At 45.0% G+C, this 20,717-nt stretch overlaps 1 protein-coding gene across 2 annotated transcripts in view; it reads left to right on the top strand.

Annotated features, from left to right (window-relative positions):
- Positions 1–2,161: 2,161 nt before the first annotated feature.
- Positions 2,162–20,717, top strand: part of LOC143961019 (kelch-like protein 36) — a 30,415-nt gene continuing 11,859 nt past the window's right edge. For both annotated transcript variants that reach the window (XM_077470130.1, XM_077470129.1), the window contains exons 1-3: positions 2,162–2,251; positions 8,809–8,912; positions 19,565–19,643. In XM_077470130.1, coding sequence (XP_077326256.1) covers positions 8,816–8,912; positions 19,565–19,643 — 176 coding nt within the window. In that variant the 5' untranslated portion in view covers positions 2,162–2,251; positions 8,809–8,815. The remainder of the gene's footprint in view (positions 2,252–8,808; positions 8,913–19,564; positions 19,644–20,717) is intronic.

The raw sequence follows: 20,717 nt of genomic DNA, 5'->3' as shown, positions 1-20,717 counted from the left end.
CCGTTGTTATGGCAACGGCCGAAGCCGGACATAGCAGGGCATAATTAGAACATCACACATCATAAACTCAGCCTCACCGTGCCCATAATTGCAGCCTCACCGTGCCCATAATTGCAGCCTCACCATGCCCATAATTGCAGCCTCACCATGCCCATAATGCAGTCTCACCATGCCCATAATCTCAGACTTACCATGCCCATAATCGCAGCCTCACCATGCCCATAATTGCAGCCTCACCGTGCCCATAATCTCAGACTTACGAGCCCATAATCGCAGCCTCACCGTGCCCAAAATCCTAGCCTCTCCGTGCCTATAATCGCAGCCTCGTCGTGCCCATAATGAAGTCTCACCATGCCCATAATGCAGTCTCACCGTGTTTATAATCGCAGCCTCCCTGTAGTCAGTGCCAGTGCTTTGATTACACAGTCTGCGGGCATCTCCCGCTCTGTGTCTCCGAGGTGAGTGAAAATAGACAGAACACTGCGTCTATCACACGAGCTGATCTAGGAGGAGGGCGGGACTTTTCTCACAGCACGGCCAAAGTTTTCGCACTCAGCTCAGAGACCCACAGCGGGAGATGCCTGCAGACTGTGTATGACGTATAGTGGAGGAGGAGGGAGCGGAGCCCTAAATAATAATAATACAAACTTTTTATTATTATTAATAATTTATTCTTTTCCATTTGTTTAGATGCAGCATTCGTTATTTTGGATAATTCATGACTTCGGATAAAATCGTATTTGTTACGTTCACTAACAGCCAAATTTGAAAAGAAATTCCAATACCTATAATTTAATAGTTGCAAATAATTGAAGAACTCTGGACGGCCGCACTCCAAGATAAATGAAGCAGAATCGCACAAAAGTGGGTCACAGCAAAGCAACAATACCTAACGCGTTTCACACTACCAAGAGTGCTTACTCATAGCTAACAAACATGGAAACCTATGACATATGATAAATATAATTCATAGTTAAACACACATTGAATTGGTTAATTGATTAATTGATAAATTTGTTAATTTAACCAAATCAATGTGTGTTTAACTATGAATTATATTTATGTTTCCATGTTTGTTAGCTATGAGTAAGCACTCTTCGTAGTGTGAAACGCGTTAGCTATTGTTGCTTTGCTGTGATCCACTTTTGTGTGATTCTGCTTCACGAATAAAAGGCATTTGAATTCATCTTGGAGTGCAGCCGTCCAGAGTTCTTCAATTATTTGCAACAAGTATATGCTGTGCCTGCACCTGGGTTTCTCCATTCCTGGAGGGGCTGCTTTCTTGGATTTGTGGATACCTGGAGTGGTGGTTCTCTCACACCTATAATTTAATAGTTAGTTATAATAAGTTAGTAATTCTATCAAATTTTTGGATTTTATTTCTTATTTTCAAATATATAAATTTTCGAATTGCGATCATAACGAATGACCTGAAAAACAGAAAGAAAAAACCACCGAAAGCTAACAAATTTTTCGGCAGTGCACATGTCTATAGTCTGGTATCAAATGAAAGTACTAGAAAAAAACAACATGGAGATTGGCTGGGTTAAATGCAGAACAAAACAGCAATTGTAAGGCAATCCATAGCATGTCCAAAATCTGAAAAAGAAAGCTCCTGGTCTTAACGGACATGTGTATAAGTTACGTATACTGGGACTCAAGTGGTTAAACACAATTTGGAGAATTTAAAAGATTACATTCCCATACCGGGAGTCGAACCCGGGCCGCCTGGGTGAAAACCAGGAATCCTAACCGCTAGACCATATGGGAAGCTATGCACAGAGCTCAGAGTTTGTTCTTTTCTACATACCTGGCCCAAGTACAAATATTTAGCAAGTTTTTGGTTTTGCTGCACACATATGACTTTATATTGTCTCTAGAACTCTTAAAAAATACAAACCTTCAGCATGCCAGGTAATTCCGTACAATGAATCCTAACATTTTTTTCAAAGCTGGTGTTTTAAAATTTTGAGCTAGTTGATAGAAGATATCACTCAAACTCCAAACATGCTGCTGTTATCCATGGCTAAAGCCGCGCAGCTCTCGGCTACTATGGATAACTGAGAAGGCTTGGCATCAAAGGGTGTGCAGACGGTGTTCAGGCCAATTAGGGAGCTGCTTGGGAAAGAGGCTTGGAACACAGTTGTCTCTTCCTGTGTATGGTGATTTCTACTCTGCCTGTAGTTTGGCTGTGCAGAATTTCTGACTGATTTCCATGAAATCTTGTTACCTTTATACCTTTTGCCAATAGGTAAGTGTACTTAAAGGAAATAAACCATTTAAGGTGCCAAAGGACATCGACAGGACAATACAGGAACATTGGTAGACCAGTTTCACACAGATAACTTGTGCTTGTTCACAACCATGGAATGCCTTAGGATATAGATGGCTGCATACCATGGCCCCAATTTTATAAATGCAGTATCCCTACAGAGTATAACAGAGTGGATAGCAGCACCAGATCTAGCATGTGTTATGTGGCGGTGCAGTAAAAAAAATGGCAGGGGGACAGAGAATGGGAGGTTAGCAGGGCAACGTACAGGGGGTCAGCAGCACAGAGGATATGATCAGCAGTTTGTAGACCAGTGAATTTAAGGACAGTGTACAGGGGTCAGCTGGGCAGTGTACAGTGGGTCAGCATGGTTGTGCACATGAACTGGTAAGGCAGTGTACTGGGAAATCAGTAGGGCAGAGGGCAGGGGTCACTGCTGTCAGGACAGAGAACAGAGGTTAACACTGGCAGGGCAGAGGACAGGGGTCACTGCTGGCAGGGCAGAGGACAGGGGTCACTGCTGGCAGGGCAGAGGACAGGGGTCACTGCTGGCAGGACAGGGGTCTCTGCTGGCAGGGCAGAGGACAGGGGTCTCTACTGGCAGGGCAGAGGACAGGGGTCTCTGCTGGCAGGGCAGAGAACAGGGGTCACCGTTGGCATGATAGTGTACAGGGGTCACCGCTGGAAGGGTAGTGTACAGGGGTCACCACTGGAAGGAGAGGACAGGGTCACCACTGGAAGGATAGAACAGGGGCCCTGCTGGAAGTATAAGAGGGGTCATTGCAGCAGGAGAGAGGCATTCAACATAGTTTTATACCCTGCACTGTACATGCACAGCGATCAGGTGTGCAGGGGGTCGTGATCGGGAAGCTTTAGGGGCGCAATTGAAATGGGGAGGCACAGCCCACCCCAGCACTATGCTCTCTGTTAAAATTTTTTATATATATATATATATAGTACAGACCAAAAGTTTAGACACACCTTCTCATTCAAAGAGTTTTCTTTATTTTCATGACTATGAAAATTGTAGATTCACACTGAAGGCATGAATTAACACATGTGGAATTATATACTTAACAAAAAAGTGTGAAACAACTGAAAATATGTCTTATATTCTAGGGTCTTCAAAGTAGCCACCTTTTGCTTTGATTACTGCTCCGCACACTCTTGGCATTCTGTTGATGAGCTTCAAGAGGTAGTCACCTGAAATGGTTTTCACTTCACAGGTGTGCCCTGTCAGGTTTAATAAGTGGGATTTCAAGCCTTATAAGGCTGGGTTCACACTGAAGCGATGCGGGAACGCCGCAAATCCGCAGCAGGTTCCCGCATCGCAAGCCTCCCGCCGGCAGTTCACACTGCCCTATGCAGACTGCTGGGAGTGTCAGTGAAATGTTAATGACGCCCCCAGATCAGTTCGCATATCGCAGTGCGATCTGAAAACTCGGACAGGAATCGGATCGCATGGTGTGAACACCCATGCGATCCGATTCTGCTGCGGACCAAAAAAAGGGTCCTGTGCGAGTTTGTGGCGGGTGCGATGCAAATTCAGCCATACTATCTGTATGGCTGAACTCGCATCGCACAGAGATCGGATGTGATTTGCACTGCAGTGCGGTGCGAATCACATCCGGTTCTCCTAGCCGCGCCAGTGGGAACCCAGTCTAAATGGGGTTGGGACCATCAGTTGTGTTGTGCAGGAGGTGGATACAGTACACAGCTGATAGTCCTACTGAATAGACTGTTAGAATTTGTATTATGGCAAGAAAAAAAAAAAGTAAAGAAAAACGAGTGGCCATCATTACTTTAAGAAATTAAGGTCAGTCAGTCCAAACAATTGGGAAAACTTTGAAAGTGTCCCCAAGTGCAGTGGCAAAAACCATCAAGCGCTACAAAGAAACTGGCTCACATGAGGACCGCCCCAGGAAAGGAAGACCAAGAGTCACCTCTGCTGCGGACGATAAGTTCATCCGAGTCACCAGCCTCAGAAATCGCAGGTTAACAGCAGCTCAGATTAGAGAACAGGTCAATGCCACACAGAGTTCTAGCAGCAGACACATCTCTAGAACTGTTAAGAGGAGACTGTGTGAATCAGGCCTTCATGGGAAAATAGCTGCTAGGAAACCACTGCTGAGGACAGGCAACAAGCAGAAGAGACTTGTTTGGGCTAATGCCGCCGGAGCTGTGCAATAAATTATTTTATCTTGTGTGTTGTGTTTTTTTTTTGTACTTTATTTTACAGGTGAATGGGTAGGGGTACATTGTACCCCATACTCATTCACATAGGGTGGGGGGCCGGTATCCGGGGGCCCCCTTATTAAAGGGGGCTTCCGGATTCCGATAAGCCCCCCGCCTGCAGACCCCGACAACCAACGGCCAGGGTTGTCGGGAAGAGGCCCTTGTCCTCATCAACATGGGGACAAGGTGCTTTGGGGTGGGGGGGCCGCGTGGCCCCTCCATCCCCAAGGCACCCCCCATGTTCAGGGCAAGCGGCCTGGTACGGCTCAGGAGGGGGGGGGGGCGCTCGCTTGCCCCTCCTTTCCTGGCCGGCCAGGTAGCGTGCTCGGACAAGGGTCTGTTGTGGACTTGGGGGGACCCCCACGCCGATTTTTTTCGGCGTTGGGGTTCCCCTTTAAGTCCATACCAGGTGAGTGGACTTTCCTCCGCGTGTGTGGGCAAGTCCGTTCATTTCAAAAGTAGGGCGGATAGTACGGCGGACTTAGTACGCCGTATTAGTCCGCTGAAAAAGTGCCGTGTGTGGGCAAGTAGCCCGTTCGAAAAGTCCGACGGACAGTCTGGCGGGAAGTCCGCCAGTCTAAGTCCGTCGGATAGACGGCTACGTGTGTACGTGGCATAAAGAACACAAGGAATGGACATTAGACCAGTGGAAATCTGTGCTTTGGTCTGATGAGTCCAAGTTTGAGATCTTTGGTTCCAACCACCGTGTCTTTGTGCGACGAAGAAGAGGAGAACGGATAGACTCTACATGCCTGGTTTCCACCGTGAAGCATGGAGGAGGAGGTGTGGGGGTGCTTTACTGGTTTGACCAAGAAGGAGAGTGATGGGGTGCTGTGCCAGATGACCTGGCCTCCACAGTCACCGGACCTGAACCCAATCGAGATGGTTTGGGGGTGAGCTGGACCGCAGAGTGAAGGCAAAAGGGCCAACAAGTGCTAAGCATCTCTGGGAACTCCTTCAAGACTATTGGAAATCCATTTCAGGTGACTACCTCTTGAAGCTCATCAACAGAATGCCAAGAGTGTGCGGAGCAGTAATCAAAGCAAAAGGTGGCTACTTTGAAGACCCTAGAATATAAGACATATTTCAGTTGTTTCACACTTTTTTGTTCACTATATAATTCCACATGTGTTAGTTCATAGTTTTGATGCCTTTAGTGTGAATCTACAATTTTCATAGTCATGAAAATAAAGAAAACTCTTTGAATGAGGTGTGTCAAAACTTTTGGTCTGTATATTATATTATATATATATATATATATATATATATATATATATATATATATATATATATATATATATAGAGGCTCCTCAGTTCTCTTCACCAGATGTGGTATTACCTGAAAAGTGAGTGTATTACAAAGTTTGCTCCCAAAAGTTTATTCGGTTAGCCAAAGAAAAATGTCACCTAGATGGACTTGTGTCTTTTTTCAATCTGACTTACTATGTAACCTACATTTTTGTAGTTTAACCGGTTCCCGACCAGCGCACGACGATGTACGTCGACAGAATGGCACGGGCAGGCATATTGGCGTACAGGTACGTCCAATATTCAATGCCGCCCTGCCATCGGGAGCGCGCCGCCGGCGGCGCGCTCCCGCGCTGGTCGGGACCCCCGTGAGTCCGGTCGCGGGACCCGCGGACTCGATCGCCGCGGGCATCCCCGCGATCGTCTCACGGAGCGGCCGAATGGAGGAAATGCTGTGTAAACAACATTTCTCCATTCTGCCTAGCAACTAGTGACGCTGATCTCTGCTCCATGTGATTGGAGCAGAGATCAGTGTTCACTAAATGAAAGCCCAACCCCCCCACAGTTAGTAACACACCCCTAGGAACACTTAACCCCTACACTGCCACCCACTGGTTAACCCCTTCACTGCCAGTGTCATTTACACAGGAATCACTGCATTTATATAGCAGTGATTACTGTATAAATGACAATGGTTCCAAAAATGTGTCAAAAATGTCCGATGGGTCCCCCACAATGTCGCAGTCACAATAAAAATCGCTGATCGCCGCCATTACTAGTCAAAAAAAAAATAATAAAAAATTATTAATAAAAATGCTATAAAACTATCCCTATTTTGTAAACGCTATAACTTTTGCGCAAACCAATCAATGATCGCTTATTGCGATTTTTTTTTTACCAAAAATATGTAGAAGAATATGTATCGGCCTAAACTGAGGGAAAAAAATGTTTTTTTATATATTTTTGGGGGATATTTATTATAACAAAAAGTAAAAAATAATGCGTTTTTTTCAAAATTGTCGCTCTATTTTTGTTTATAGCGCAAAAAATAAAAACCGCAGGGGTGATCAAATACCACCAAAAGAAAGCTCTATTTGTGGGAAATAAAGGACGTAAATTTTGTTTGGGAGCCACGTCGCACGACCGCGCAATTGTCAGTTAAAGCGACGCAGTGCCGAATCGCAAAAAGTGGTCTGGTCTTTGACCAGCAAAATGGTCCGGTCTGCAAGTGGTTAAAGAGTGTGTAAGAAAGCTGACAGCAAGATTCAATGCTGACAACTTTATCAATCCAGACAAATGGTCCCTGCATGGGACTACTTGTCCCTTTGTTGGATCAAAAATTTGTCAATTTTGAATCCTATGGAGTTCTGCCACCTTTCTTTTCTCCAGTATTTATGTGGCTTGTGGGATATAAGGCGAGTCCCTGCCTGATGCTTCGTCTCTTCAGAGGGGGACCTGGTTCTAGGCTGGGGAGCAGCAAATGCTGTTTCTATTTTTTTACATTTTTAAATTCCTTGCTAATATCTATGACTAACATGATACAAAGTAGACTTCAACAAAATTCTGTCTGTCTGCTCCCAGATGCCAACTCCCTGTTGCATAAATGTGAATGAGATGGGTAAAAGAAGGCTTTAGCTCCTGTTCTCCACCTGTAGAGAACTCCTCAGACACGTTTTGCCTTTTTCTGGGTTTAAACACTTAAAGACGGGCCTCTTTTTCAGACTTGGTGTTTACAAGTTAACAACAAATTTTTGCTAGAAAATTACTTGGAACCCCCAAACATTATACATTTTTTTCCTAACACCCTAGAGAATAATATGGCAGTCATTGCAATATTTTTGTCATACCGTATTTGCGCAGCGGTATTACAAGCGCACTTTTTTGGGAAAAAATTCACTTTTTTGACTAATAAAATAAGACAACAGTAAAGTTAGCCCAATTGTTTTTTATATTGTGAAAGATAATGTAAGTTAGTAAAATGATACCCAACATGTCATGCTTTAAAATTGCGCCCGCTCATGGAATGGCGTCAAACTTTTACCCTTAAAAAATCTCCATAGGCGACGTTTAAAAAATTCTGCAGGTTGCATGTTTTGAGGTACAGAGGAGGTGATACCTCACATGTGTGGTTTGACCACTGTATGCGTTTGCTTCTGCATGCGAGCTTGTCGGAACGGGGCACTTAAATTGAAATAAATAAGAAATGTTTTTTTTTTTTCATTTTATTTATTTTTACACTGTTAGGAATAAAAGTGACCCATTTTTTTTTTTTTATTACAAGGAATGTAAACATCCCTTGTAATAGAAAAAAACATGACGGGTCCGCTTAGCTATGAGATCTGGGGTCAAAAAGTCCTTAGATCTCATATTTGGACTTAAATGCAATAGAAGAAAAAATGTTGTCATTTGAAAAAATGACAACAAAAAATGTGCCTTTAAGACGTAAGTGACGTTTTGACATTGCTTCCGCCCTGCTATGGTATGGAGATGGGTGGGGGCCATCTTCCCCTCACTCGTCTCCATACCCAGCCACGGACAGGTCCCGATTGCCTCTGCCACTGCTGACGGCTCCGGTAAGTGGCGGGAAAGGGGGGCCCCTCTCCCGCCTCTGATAACTGTGATCTTGTGGCGAATCTGCTGCAGAGACCACCATTATCATTAACACGACCGCTCACTGAAAATATGGATATCTCGGTTATGGCAGCAGCTGCTGCCGTTACCGAGATATCCATCTTTAAAGTGCCGACGTATATGTACAGCCGATCGGCAAGTTAATCATAGGAGTTCTGAGAAGTTCTCTACAGGTGGCAAACCGGCTGAAGCCATCTTTTACCCATCTCATTCACATTTATGCAATAGGGAGTTGGCATCTATGTACAGATGGCCACCATTTTGTCTACTAGAGTCTCACAGGCTGATCCTGTCCGTCTTGCGCCAGTCTATTCACATGCTGATCCGACTGACACAGGTTTGGGTGGCATTCAGGCTGTACTATTTTCATTGCTTTGGGCTAACATGGTAAAAAAACAAAAACTTTAATACTTTGTCAACAGACACACTATGGAAGAATCATCCAAGCACCCCCCGTGGTATATAGATGAAGACACTGAAGCCTTTCTTGAAGATCATAATACTTTGGAATGTGATATAATAAAAGGTATATTGGAAAATGCAGAACACTTAAAGTATAAAGTGATACCTGTTAAGTAATATACAGTATCTCACAAAAGTGAGTACACCCCTCACATTTTTGTAAATATTTTATTCTATCTTTTCATGTGACAACACTGAAGAAATGAAATGACACTTTGCTACAATGTAAAGTAGTGAGCGTACAGCTTGTATAACAGTGTAAATTTGCTGTCCCCCTCAAAATAACTCAACACACAGCCATTAATGTCTAAACCGCTGCCAACAATAGTGAGTAGGGTATTCATGCTATATCCTTGCGGAGCTGCTTGGGGGTATGAGCAAGTGTTGCATTTTCTTTGGGTGAATGATACCAAGCCACGTACCTGCAGCATAATATAATCAGACTACAAATGGCTTAAAAGAATGGAAGCTTATATCATACTACTGTATTTGATGTCTGAGATACATTGACATTGACGACTTGCCTGAGATCAATGATGTGGATGACCAATGGGAGTAAATGGCAGATATGTGGCATATATATGCATTGACACCAGTTTTACTTATTTCTCTGATGTAGATTTCACTGGTGGCTGGTGAAGTTTTCAGATGGGGGCGCCAGACCCTGCTCTTCCCTTTTGACCCCCCACTTCTCAGAAGCCCCACCCCTTATAGAATCCACCCACTTTGTTCCATGTATTTCACTCATAGTGTAAGGAGTATATAGCCCAGCATCACAGGACAGAGTATACAGCCCAGCCTCACAGGTCAGGGTATACAAGTCAGCAGCACAGATAGGGTATACAGCCCAGCCCAGTATTCAGGTCAGCATCACACATAGGGTATATAGAGCACCCCCACCCCCTGGTGCACAGATTGCAGCACTGACAGCATCCCCCCCACCTCCGCATGGGGATCGCGGCACTTAACCCCCCCACGGGGATCGAGGCACTTACCCCAGCCCCCTCCTGTGGGAGGTCCAGCACTTAGTGGCAGCGGCAGTGTACTCTCTTCTCCTCCTCCCTGGTTCTGTGTGGGCTGCTGTGGTATGGTGTCAAGGTGTCAGGTGCTTAAAAAAACAAAACAACCCCTCCCTCCGCCATAGGAGTCTATGCATCTGGCTTCCTGAAAGGGGCCGTGCGCATGGATAGGGAGGCAGAGGCAGGGATGGGGGCAGTGCCTCTGTGTCCACAATTCACGGGCCGCCCGGTAGATTTGTTATCTGAGCATGTGAGGTGGAAACTTTAATGAAAGTACGAATGCCACACCATCTATAAATTCCCATACTGTTCACATTATTAAATACAGTATCTGACAAAAGTAAGTACACCGCCACATTTTTGTAATTTTATTATAACTTTTCATGTGACAAAACTGAAGAAATTACACTTTGTTGTAATGTAAAGTAGTGAGTGTACAGCTTGTATAACAGTGTAAATATGCTGTCCTCTCAAAATAACCCAACACCCAGCTATTAATGGCAACAAAAGTGTGTACACCCCTAAGTAAAAATTGGGCCTAATTAGCCGTTTTCCCTCCCCAGTGTTATGTGACTTGTTAGTGTTGCAAGGTCTCAGGTGTGAATGGGGAGCAAGTGTGTTAAATTTGGTGTTATCGCTCTCTCAGAGCATCTGAAAAAAATAATTTTTCTCTACATAAAGATGGCCTAGGCTATAAGAAGATTGCCAAGACCCTGAAACTGAGCTGCAGCACGATGTCCAAGACCATATAGAGGTTTAACAGGGCAGGGTCCACTCAGAACAGGCCTTGCCATGGTCTACCACGTGCTCAGCGTCATATCCTGAGGTTGTCTTTGGCAATTAAATGTATGAGTACTACAAGCATTGTTGCAGAGGTTGAAGGGGTGGGGGGTCAGCCTGTCAGTTCTCAGACCATATGCCACACACTGCATCAAATTGTTCTGCATGGCTGTCGTCTCAGAAGGAAGCCTCTTCTAAAGATGATGCACAAGAAAGCCTGCAAACAGTTTGCTAAAGACAAACAGATTAAGGACATGGATTACTGGAACCATGTCCTGTGGTCTGATGAGACTAAGATACATTTATTTGGTTTATATCAGGGGTGTCCAAACTTTTTTTCAAAGAGGGCCAGATTTCATGAAGTGAACATGCTCGAGGGCGGACCATTTTGTCTGACATTCTTTAAACCATTAAAATTGTGTTCATCCGAGCACCAATACACGGCCCAACAAGAATTCTCTTGCCTTTGTGCGTGTGGTGAACAGATGAGCTCGGGTGTGTTATTTGGATATACTGTATTTAATCGGCTTATACCAAACACCTTAACTTTAAAAAGGAAGTCTCAGGAAAAAATTTAAAATAAAAATCTTACATTTTAAATAAAGACATGTGAAGCAAAATAAGGGTCAGTGCCCATCTGCAGCCCCCAGCGTATTGCCATGAATGCAGCCCCCAGCGTATTGCCATGAATGCAGCCCCCAGCGTATTGCCATGAATGCAGCCCCCAGCGTATTGCCATGAATGCAGCCCCCAGCGTATTGCCATGTATTCAGCCTCCACCGTATTGCCATGAATGCAGCCCCCAGCGTATTGCCATGAATGCAGCCCCCAGCGTATTGCCATGAATGCAGCCCCCAGCGTATTGCCATAAATGCAGCCCCCAGCGTATTGCCATGAATGCAGCCCCCAGCGTATTACCATGAATGCAGCCCCCAGCGTATTACCATGAATGCAGCCCCCACCGTATTGCCATGAATGCAGCCTCCACCGTATTGCCATGAATGCAGCCTCCACCGTATTGCCATGAATGCAGCCTCCACCGTATTGCCATGAATGCAGCCTCCACCGTATTGCCATGAATGCAGCCCACACATTGCCAGGAATGCAGCCCACACATTGCCAGGTATGCAGCCCACACATTGCCAGGTATGCAGCCCACACATTGCCAGGTATGCAGCCCACACATTGCCAGGTATGCAGCCCACACATTGCCATGAATGCAGCCCCCATATTGCCATGAATGCAGCCCCCATATTACCATGAATGCAGCCCCCACATTGCCATGAATGCAGCCCCCACATTGCCATGAATGCAGCCCCCACATTGCCATGAATGCAGCCCCCACATTGCCATGAATGCAGCCCCCACATTGCCATGAATGCAGCCCCCATATTGACATGAATGCAGCCCACACATTTCCATGAATGCAGACTCACCATTGCCATCAGTGCAGCCTGATTCATGTCCTCTGCAGCCTTGGAGGAGACAGGGAGGGGGGGTGGGATGAGCGCCGACAGACATACAGGAGAAACTCCTGTTTCTATCGAAGGCCTCTTTAATTGAAAGTCCCGCCTCCTGTGATGGACAAAAAAATTAAAAATAAAAATCTTACATTTTAAATAAAGACATGTGAAGCAAAATAAGGGTCAGTGCCCATCTGCAGCCCCCAGCGTATTGCCATGAATGCTGCCCCCAGCGTATTGCCATGTATTCAGCCTCCACCGTATTGCCATGAATGCAGCCCCTAGCGTATTACCATGAATGCAGCCCCCAGCGTATTACCATGAATGCAGCCCCTACCGTATTGCCATGAATGCAGCCTCCACCGTATTGCTATGAATGCAGCCTCCACCGTATTGCTATGAATGCAGCCTCCACCGTATTGCCATGAATGCAGCCCCCACCGTATTGCCATGAATGCAGCCTCCACCGTATTGCCATGAATGCAGCCTCCACCGTATTGCCATGAATGCAGCCCCCACCGTATTGCCATGAATGCAGCCTCCACCGTATTGCCATGAATGCAGCCTCCACCGTATTGCCATGAATGCAGCCCACACATTGCCAGGAATGCAGCCCACACATTGCCAGGTATGCAGCCCACACATTGCCAGGTATGCAGCCCACACATTGCCATGAATGCAGCCCCCATATTGCCATGAATGCAGCCCCCATATTACCATGAATGCAGCCCCCACATTGCCATGAATGCAGCCCCCACATTGCCATGAATGCAGCCCCCACATTGCCATGAATGCAGCCCCCACATTGCCATGAATGCAGCCCCCATATTGACATGAATGCAGCCCACACATTTCCATGAATGCAGACTCACCATTGCCATCAGTGCAGCCTGATTCATGTCCTCTGCAGCCTTGGAGGAGACAGGGAGGGGGGGCGGGATGAGCGCCGACAGACATACAGGAGAAACTCCTGTTTCTATCGGAAGGCCTCTTTAATTGAAAGTCCCGCCTCCTGTGATGGACAAAAAAATTAAAAATAAAAATCTTACATTTTAAATAAAGACATGTGAAGCAAAATAAGGGTCAGTGCCCATCTGCAGCCCCCAGCGTATTGCCATGAATGCTGCCCCCAGCGTATTGCCATGTATTCAGCCTCCACCGTATTGCCATGAATGCAGCCCCCAGCGTATTACCATGAATGCAGCCCCCAGCGTATTACCATGAATGCAGCCCCTACCGTATTGCCATGAATGCAGCCCCTACCGTATTGCCATGAATGCAGCCTCCACCGTATTGCTATGAATGCAGCCTCCACCGTATTGCTATGAATGCAGCCTCCACCGTATTGCCATGAATGCAGCCCCCACCGTATTGCCATGAATGCAGCCTCCACCGTATTGCCATGAATGCAGCCTCCACCGTATTGCCATGAATGCAGCCCCCACCGTATTGCCATGAATGCAGCCTCCACCGTATTGCCATGAATGCAGCCTCCACCGTATTGCCATGAATGCAGCCCACACATTGCCAGGAATGCAGCCCACACATTGCCAGGTATGCAGCCCACACATTGCCAGGTATGCAGCCCACACATTGCCATGAATGCAGCCCCCATATTGCCATGAATGCAGCCCCCACATTGCCATGAATGCAGCCCCCACATTGCCATGAATGCAGCCCCCACATTGCCATGAATGCAGCCCCCATATTGACATGAATGCAGCCCACACATTTCCATGAATGCAGACTCACCATTGCCATCAGTGCAGCCTGATTTATGTCCTCTGCAGCCTTGGAGGAGACAGGGAGGGGGGGCGGGATGAGTGCCGACAGACATACAGGAGAAACTCCTGTTTCTATCGAAGGCCTCTTTAATTGAAAGTCCCGCCTCCTGTGATGGACAAAACGGTTGACCAATGGCAGCGCAGGACGGGACTTCCTTTTACACAGGACGCTGTCCTGTATCCACGGCACACGTCCCGCCCCCTCCATGGCAGCCAGCACATCTATCTTTTGTCGCCCCCGGCGATCAGGGATTCGTTGGGGGCCACAAAAGATATATATGTGAACATGACCAGACGGGCCGTCCGAAACCGGAACGCAGACCGCACTTTGGACATGCCTGGTTTATATGGTGTCAAGCGTGTGTGGCGGCAACCAGGTGAGGAGTAAGGATGAGCCGAACACCCCCCTGTTCGGTTCGCACCAGAACCTGTGAACAGACCTAAACTTCGTGTGAACTTTAGAACCCTATTAAAGTCTATGGGACTTGAACGTTCACAATCTAAAGTGCTAATTTTAAAGGCTAATATGCAAGTTACTGTCCTAAAAAGTGTTTGGGGACCTGGGTCCTGCCCCAGGGGACATGTATCAATGCAAAAAAAAGTTTTAAAAACTGACGTTTTTTCAGGAGCAGTGATTTTAATAATGATTAAAGTGAAACAATAAAAGTGTAATATTCCTTTAAATTTCGTACCTGGGGGGTGTCTATAGTATGCCTGTGAAGGGGCGCATGTTTCCCATGCTTAGAACTGTCCCTGCACAAAGTGTCATTTTGCAAGGAAAACAAGTCTTTTAAAATCACTTTCCATTGCCGTAATACAGAGAACACTGTGTTCTCTGTATTATCCGACAATTCATTAATTGATAAAAAAATAAAGCATGGGGGTTCCCCTAAATTCAATTACCAGGCCCTTCAGGTCTGGTATGGATATTAAGGGGAACCCCGCATCAAATCTAAAAAAAAATTGACGTGGAGGTCCCCCTAAAAATCCATACCAGACCCTTTATCCGAGCACGCAACCTGGCAGGCCGCAGGAAAAGAGGGGGGGACGAGAGAGCGCCCCCCCCTCCTGAACCGTACCAGGCCACATGCCCTCAACATTGGGAGGATGCTTTGGGGGTCTGTGACCCCTCAAAGCACCATGTTCCCATGTTGATGTGGAGAAGGGCCTCATCCCCCATTATATTAGGAGCCAAAGACCCACTCCAGCACTGGTTAAAATATGGGGCTGCTATCATCAATGGTTCCGGAGATACAGGGCTCCTTGCACAGCCTGTCAGAAGCTGCATACAGAGCGGCCAGTTTAAATACAAGCTGAAACACTCTGCAGCAGACTGAAAGGATGAACTCACAGAGCTTATTATAATTATTTGTATATTACTTATGATAATTAACCCCTTGCCACCCAGGCCCATTCTGAGACTTCTCTCCTACATGTAAAAATCATAATTTTTTTATGCTAGAAAATTACTCAGAACCCTCAAGCATTATATATTGTTTTACCAGACACCCTATGGAATAAAATGGTGGTCTTTGCAACTTTTTATATTACACGATATTTGCGCAGCATTTTTTTTAAACGTTTTTTTTGGAAAGAAACTGTTCCATTCATTAAAAAAAAATCGCTGTTGTGTACTAAACGATGCTTTACATTTTTTTACAGGTTACATGTTTAGAGTTACAGAGGAGGTCTAGTGCTAGAATTATTGCTCTCGCTCTAACGATCGTGGCGTATGTAACCTGTGTGTATCTGGCTCTGATACTAACCAGTGCCTAGCCCGGGAATGACTAGTATCTCTCCCCAGCCTGTCCCCACACACCCTCTCACCTGCTGACCTGTGAATGGGGCAATCACTCCCGCAGTGTTATTGTGTTCTGCCAGTGAATACAATGATTAGTGTTGCTAACTATAGCTGGCAGCACTGATTGTTTTGGGGAAAACCTGACAGGCTGGTTGTACTCAAGTCGGTTAATAGGTTGACTTGTGTAAAACCAGCTAGCCCATACATAGATCGACTATGGCTGGTCTCTGCTTAATTGGTGTAATTTAAATCCATGTATGGCCCGCTTAACCACTACGCAGTCCCTAAACATCCTTCCACAAACCTTTACATTTTTTTTCTTCCCAGATTACTTCATCCTCCTCTCCTATACATAGTGCCCACTGGCATACTCGCCACACTTCTCTCTTGTACATACTGCTCACTGTCATAACCTCCACACTTCTCTCCTATACATAACACCCGCTGTCATGTCTTACACACTCCTCTGCTTTACATAGTGCCCGCTGTCATACACTTCTCTCCTGTACATAGTGCCCACTGTCGTACACTCCACACTCCTCTCCTATACATAGTGCCCACCGTCATACCTTCCACACTCCTCTCCTGCACATACTACTCACTGTCATACCCTCCACACTCCTCTCCTATACATAGTCCCCACTGTCATACCTCCAACACTTCTCTCCTATACATAGTGCCACCTGTCATACCCTCCACACTCCTCTCCTGTACATACTACTCACTGTCATACCCTCCATACTCCTCTCCTATACATAGTGCCAACTGTCATACCTCCAACACTTCTCTCCCATACATAGTGCCCACTGTCATACCCTCCACACTCCTCTCCTGTACATACTACTCACTGTCATACCCTTCATACTCCTCTCCTATACATAGTGCCCACTGTCATACCCTCCACACTTCTCTCCTATACATAGTGCCCACTGTCATACCCTCCACACTCCTCTCCTGTACATACTACTTACTGTCATACCCTCCACACTTCTCTCCTATACATAACGCCCGCTGTCATGTCCTACACACTCCTCTCCTTTACATACTACTTACTGTCATACCCTCCATACTCCTCTCCTATACATAGTGCCCACCGTCATACCCTCCCTCCACACTCCTCTCCTGTAATTACTGCTTACTGTCCTACTCCCCACACTTCTCTCCTGTAAATTGTGCCCACTGTCATACCCTTCACACTCCTGTACATATTGCTCACTGTCATACCCTCCACACTCTTCTCTTATACATAGTGCCCAATGTCATACCCTCTACACTCCTCTGCTGTGCATACTGCCTGCTGCCATACCCTCTGCACTCCTCTCATGTACATAGTGCCCACTGTTAGACCCTCCACATTCCTCTCCCTCACCTGCACATACTTCCCACTTTTATACTATCCATACTCCACCCCTATGCCTCTTACCCACAAAAACTGTTCTTTAAAATTATATTGAATATCCCCAATGTTGCCAGCTCTAGAATGGGCACTTTTGTTAGTTCAACTAAAGGAAATCTCACAGTCCTCATATTTGTTCTGCCCCATTATTAGTACTTATTTAATTTTGTAATTACTATTGTAATGTATAGAGGAACACGGGGGATGTCAGCTACTCTATATATAGCACTTGTAAAAAAAAGCATCCCTGAAAATATTTTTGAAATGTTGACAACTATGCACTTAGGCACTGCCCAAGGGCCACAGGGTCGATAGGGGGCCCCATGAGAGGCTCCTGTGATATTAAAGCGGTAGTAAACTAACATTACTACTTTTTAGAGGCCCTGGGGTAGGTTATGCCATAATGTACAAGTATGCACAGCATATTAGCACATTAGGGTACACTTAAATTGTCAGACTGAGCCCTCCAGTGCTGTGCTGTGATCAACCTGGCGGGGCCCGGGCACTTCCATCTTCACCCTTTCTTCCTTCTGGGTTCTGTGCCTTCCGTCACTTGCCTTGGCCAGGCTGCGTTGATGTCATTCCCACACATGCTCATGTGCATCCTCTCTCTCCCATCCCCCCCCTTTCTCTCTCATCCTCCCTCCCTTACCCCTCACACCTCTTTCATCCCCTTTCTCTCTCTCTCTTTCTGTCTCTCTCATCCTCCCTCTCTCTCTTTAATTTAATTTGTTATAACAAAAAATAGTTTGCATTTTTATTTATTTATTGTTTATAAAAGGCCCCACCAAAATCCTCAGCACCAGGCCCATGATGTTCTTAATCTGGCCCTGGTAAGGAGTACAAAGACAAGTGTGTCTTGCCTACAGTCAAACATGGTGGTGGGAGTGTCATGGTCTGGGGCTGCATAAGTGCTGCTGGCACTGAGGAGCTACAGTTCATTGAGGGAACCATGAATGTGACATACTGAAGCAGAGGATGATCCCCTTCCTTCAGAGACTGGGCCACAGACCAATATTCCAACATAACGACCCCAAACACACCTCCAAGATTACAACACTGCCTTGCTAAAGAAGCTGGGGGTAAAGGTGATGGACTGGCCAAGCATGTCTCCAGATCTAAACCCTATTGAGCATCTGTGGGGTATTCTCGAACGGAAGGTGGAGGAGCACAAGGTCTCTAACATTCACCAGCTCTGTGATGTCATTATGGAGGAGTGGAAGAGGACTCCAGTGGCAACCTGTGAAGCTCTGGTGAACTCCATGCCCAAGAGGGTTCAGACAGTTCTGGAAAATAATGGTGGCCACACAAATATTGACACTTTGGGACAAATTTGGACATTTTCACTTAGGGGTGCACTCCCCTTTGTTGCCAGCAGTTTAAACATTAATCGCTGTGCATTGAGTTATTTTGAGGGGACATGAAAATTACACTGTTATACAAGCTGTACACTCACTACTTTACATTGTTGCAAAGTGTCATTTCTTCAGTGTTGTCACATGAAAAAATATAATGAAATATTTACAAAAATGTGAGGGGTGTACTCACTTATATAATATATAACAAACAAACAGACTTCCTGTCCCTTCGTGCCTTCATGCCTCCACATTGCAAGTGGAGAGAGCCATGGTTGCTGCTGCCCTGATTAGGACTACCAATGCACTTTGGGGGAATTAATGATTTGCAGATGATAGGAAAATAGGGTTGTTTTTTGCTTTTAGTTCAATTCACAGAAAGTGCCGAAGACATGACCGTTCTGGCAAGATCAATGGATATTTCTGTACTTGCTGAAAATGTTCTTGGCCTGAAAATTGAAAACGAATGCAGTCACCATATATTTAAATAGGAAGTAAACCCTCATGGGTTTACTTCTTCTTTGTCTCCCTGCAAAGGTAAAGCATAATGGGCTACTATGCATTAAATAGTAGCCCATTATGTGTCACTTACCTGACAGAGGAGCCAGCAATGTCACCGCTGTCCCCTGTAGTATGCAGCGTCCATCTTCCAGGTATCGCTGCTCCGAAACACTCACAGAGCCGGAGCAGCGATGAAGTCACTCCCGTGCTTGCGCACGGGAGCCGCCATCAACGGCACATTGCCGTTAGCAGCGGCATGCTGCTAATGGCGATAGTGTGCCTGCGCGCCGCTGTCTACAGCGCAGCGCTGTAGACAGCGGTGACTGTCTTTTAGTAAATATCTCCTAAACCATGTAGGTTTAGGAAATATTTCTTGGACCTACAGGTAAGCCTTAATCTAGGCTTACCTGTAGGTCAAAGTGGTTTGTAAGGGTTTACAGCCACTTTAAGAACAGGTAAGCTGCAGTGCAATATATATTTTTTTTGTTTTTAGGTTTAGATATGCTTCAGTTTCCTTTATGGTAGTATGAGATGTGATCAAATAAGAGTCCAGATAAACTCGGCCATAAATTATGCCTAAGAAACAAAAAAGGTATTGTGTTTTATGTTGTGGATAGGTCTACGTGAGCTCTACCTTACAGAAATGCTGTGTGATGCAACCATAATAACTGAGAGCAGAAGGTTCCCCTGCCACAGGTAGGTGTATTACATTTACAAAATGTGTAATGTATAATGGAAAAACAAAAGATGTCTTTCAACACTTTCAGGGCTTTTTTTTTCAGAGAATAGATGCAGAAGCTCCCCCCTTCTGAGTCTCCCCTTGTCTCTGCACCCTATCCACCATCCCTTGGTTTCACCCCCCCCCCCCCCCTACCCACTTCCCTGTACTGCCCCAAGTATCATTTCGTAGTGCTAAATACTTTGTATGGAATTTGGCAAAAAGAATGTTGGTACTTTATATGAAGCACAGCTAAGAACATAAAAATTTAAATCACGTGATCATGGGCTCCAAAAATATAAACATTAAGTCAGGAAAATAACACGATAATATGGTTCAATAAAATCTGAGTCATTTATTATACATGATAATGACATATTTCATAACAAAAAATATAAAAGAATAATACAAAATAATAATTATCTTATCTTATCTTAATATATATTCATTGTTTATGAATTAATATAATTACATTACAGTGTACCAATGTTTCTATTACCCATAGATTGGTTTTATATTTTACCATTTTCAACTTAATCATGTTGTTCATAAATTATTACTACATCATTATTTTATATTAAGATAATTATTATTTTGTATTATTATTTTATATATTTTGTTATGAAATATGTCATTATCATGTATAATAAATGACTCAGATTTTATTAAACAATATTATCATGTTATTTTCCTGACTTAATGTTTATATTTTTCGAGCCCATGGTCACGTGATTTTAATTTTTATATTCTTAGCTGTGCTTCATATAAAGTCCCAACATTCTTTTTGCCATTTTTGCAAATTCTTTGCATATAACAGGGATGGAGGCAGATGAATTTACCCATTCGTTACCTCATATAAAGTCCCAATAACCCCACCTTCTCTTCTTTTGTATGGAATTTGTTCTCGTCTAATAAAAAGAAAAACAGTAAAATAGCTCCCCTAAAGCCAGCAACAATAGACTTCCCCAGGACAATGGTCCCCACCCAATAACAATAGGTCCCCCCCGGCAACAATAGATCCCCTAGCAATAATCGTTTTTGAGGGACTTCAT

Source organism: Lithobates pipiens, unplaced genomic scaffold, assembly GCF_037356315.1.
Source record: "Lithobates pipiens isolate NorthernLeopardFrog02 unplaced genomic scaffold, aLitPip1_a1.2 Scaffold_8, whole genome shotgun sequence".
Taxonomy (NCBI): Eukaryota; Metazoa; Chordata; class Amphibia; order Anura; family Ranidae; genus Lithobates; species Lithobates pipiens.
Note: the sequence above shows the minus strand (reverse complement) of the source record. Positions and strands in the feature narration are given on the sequence as shown.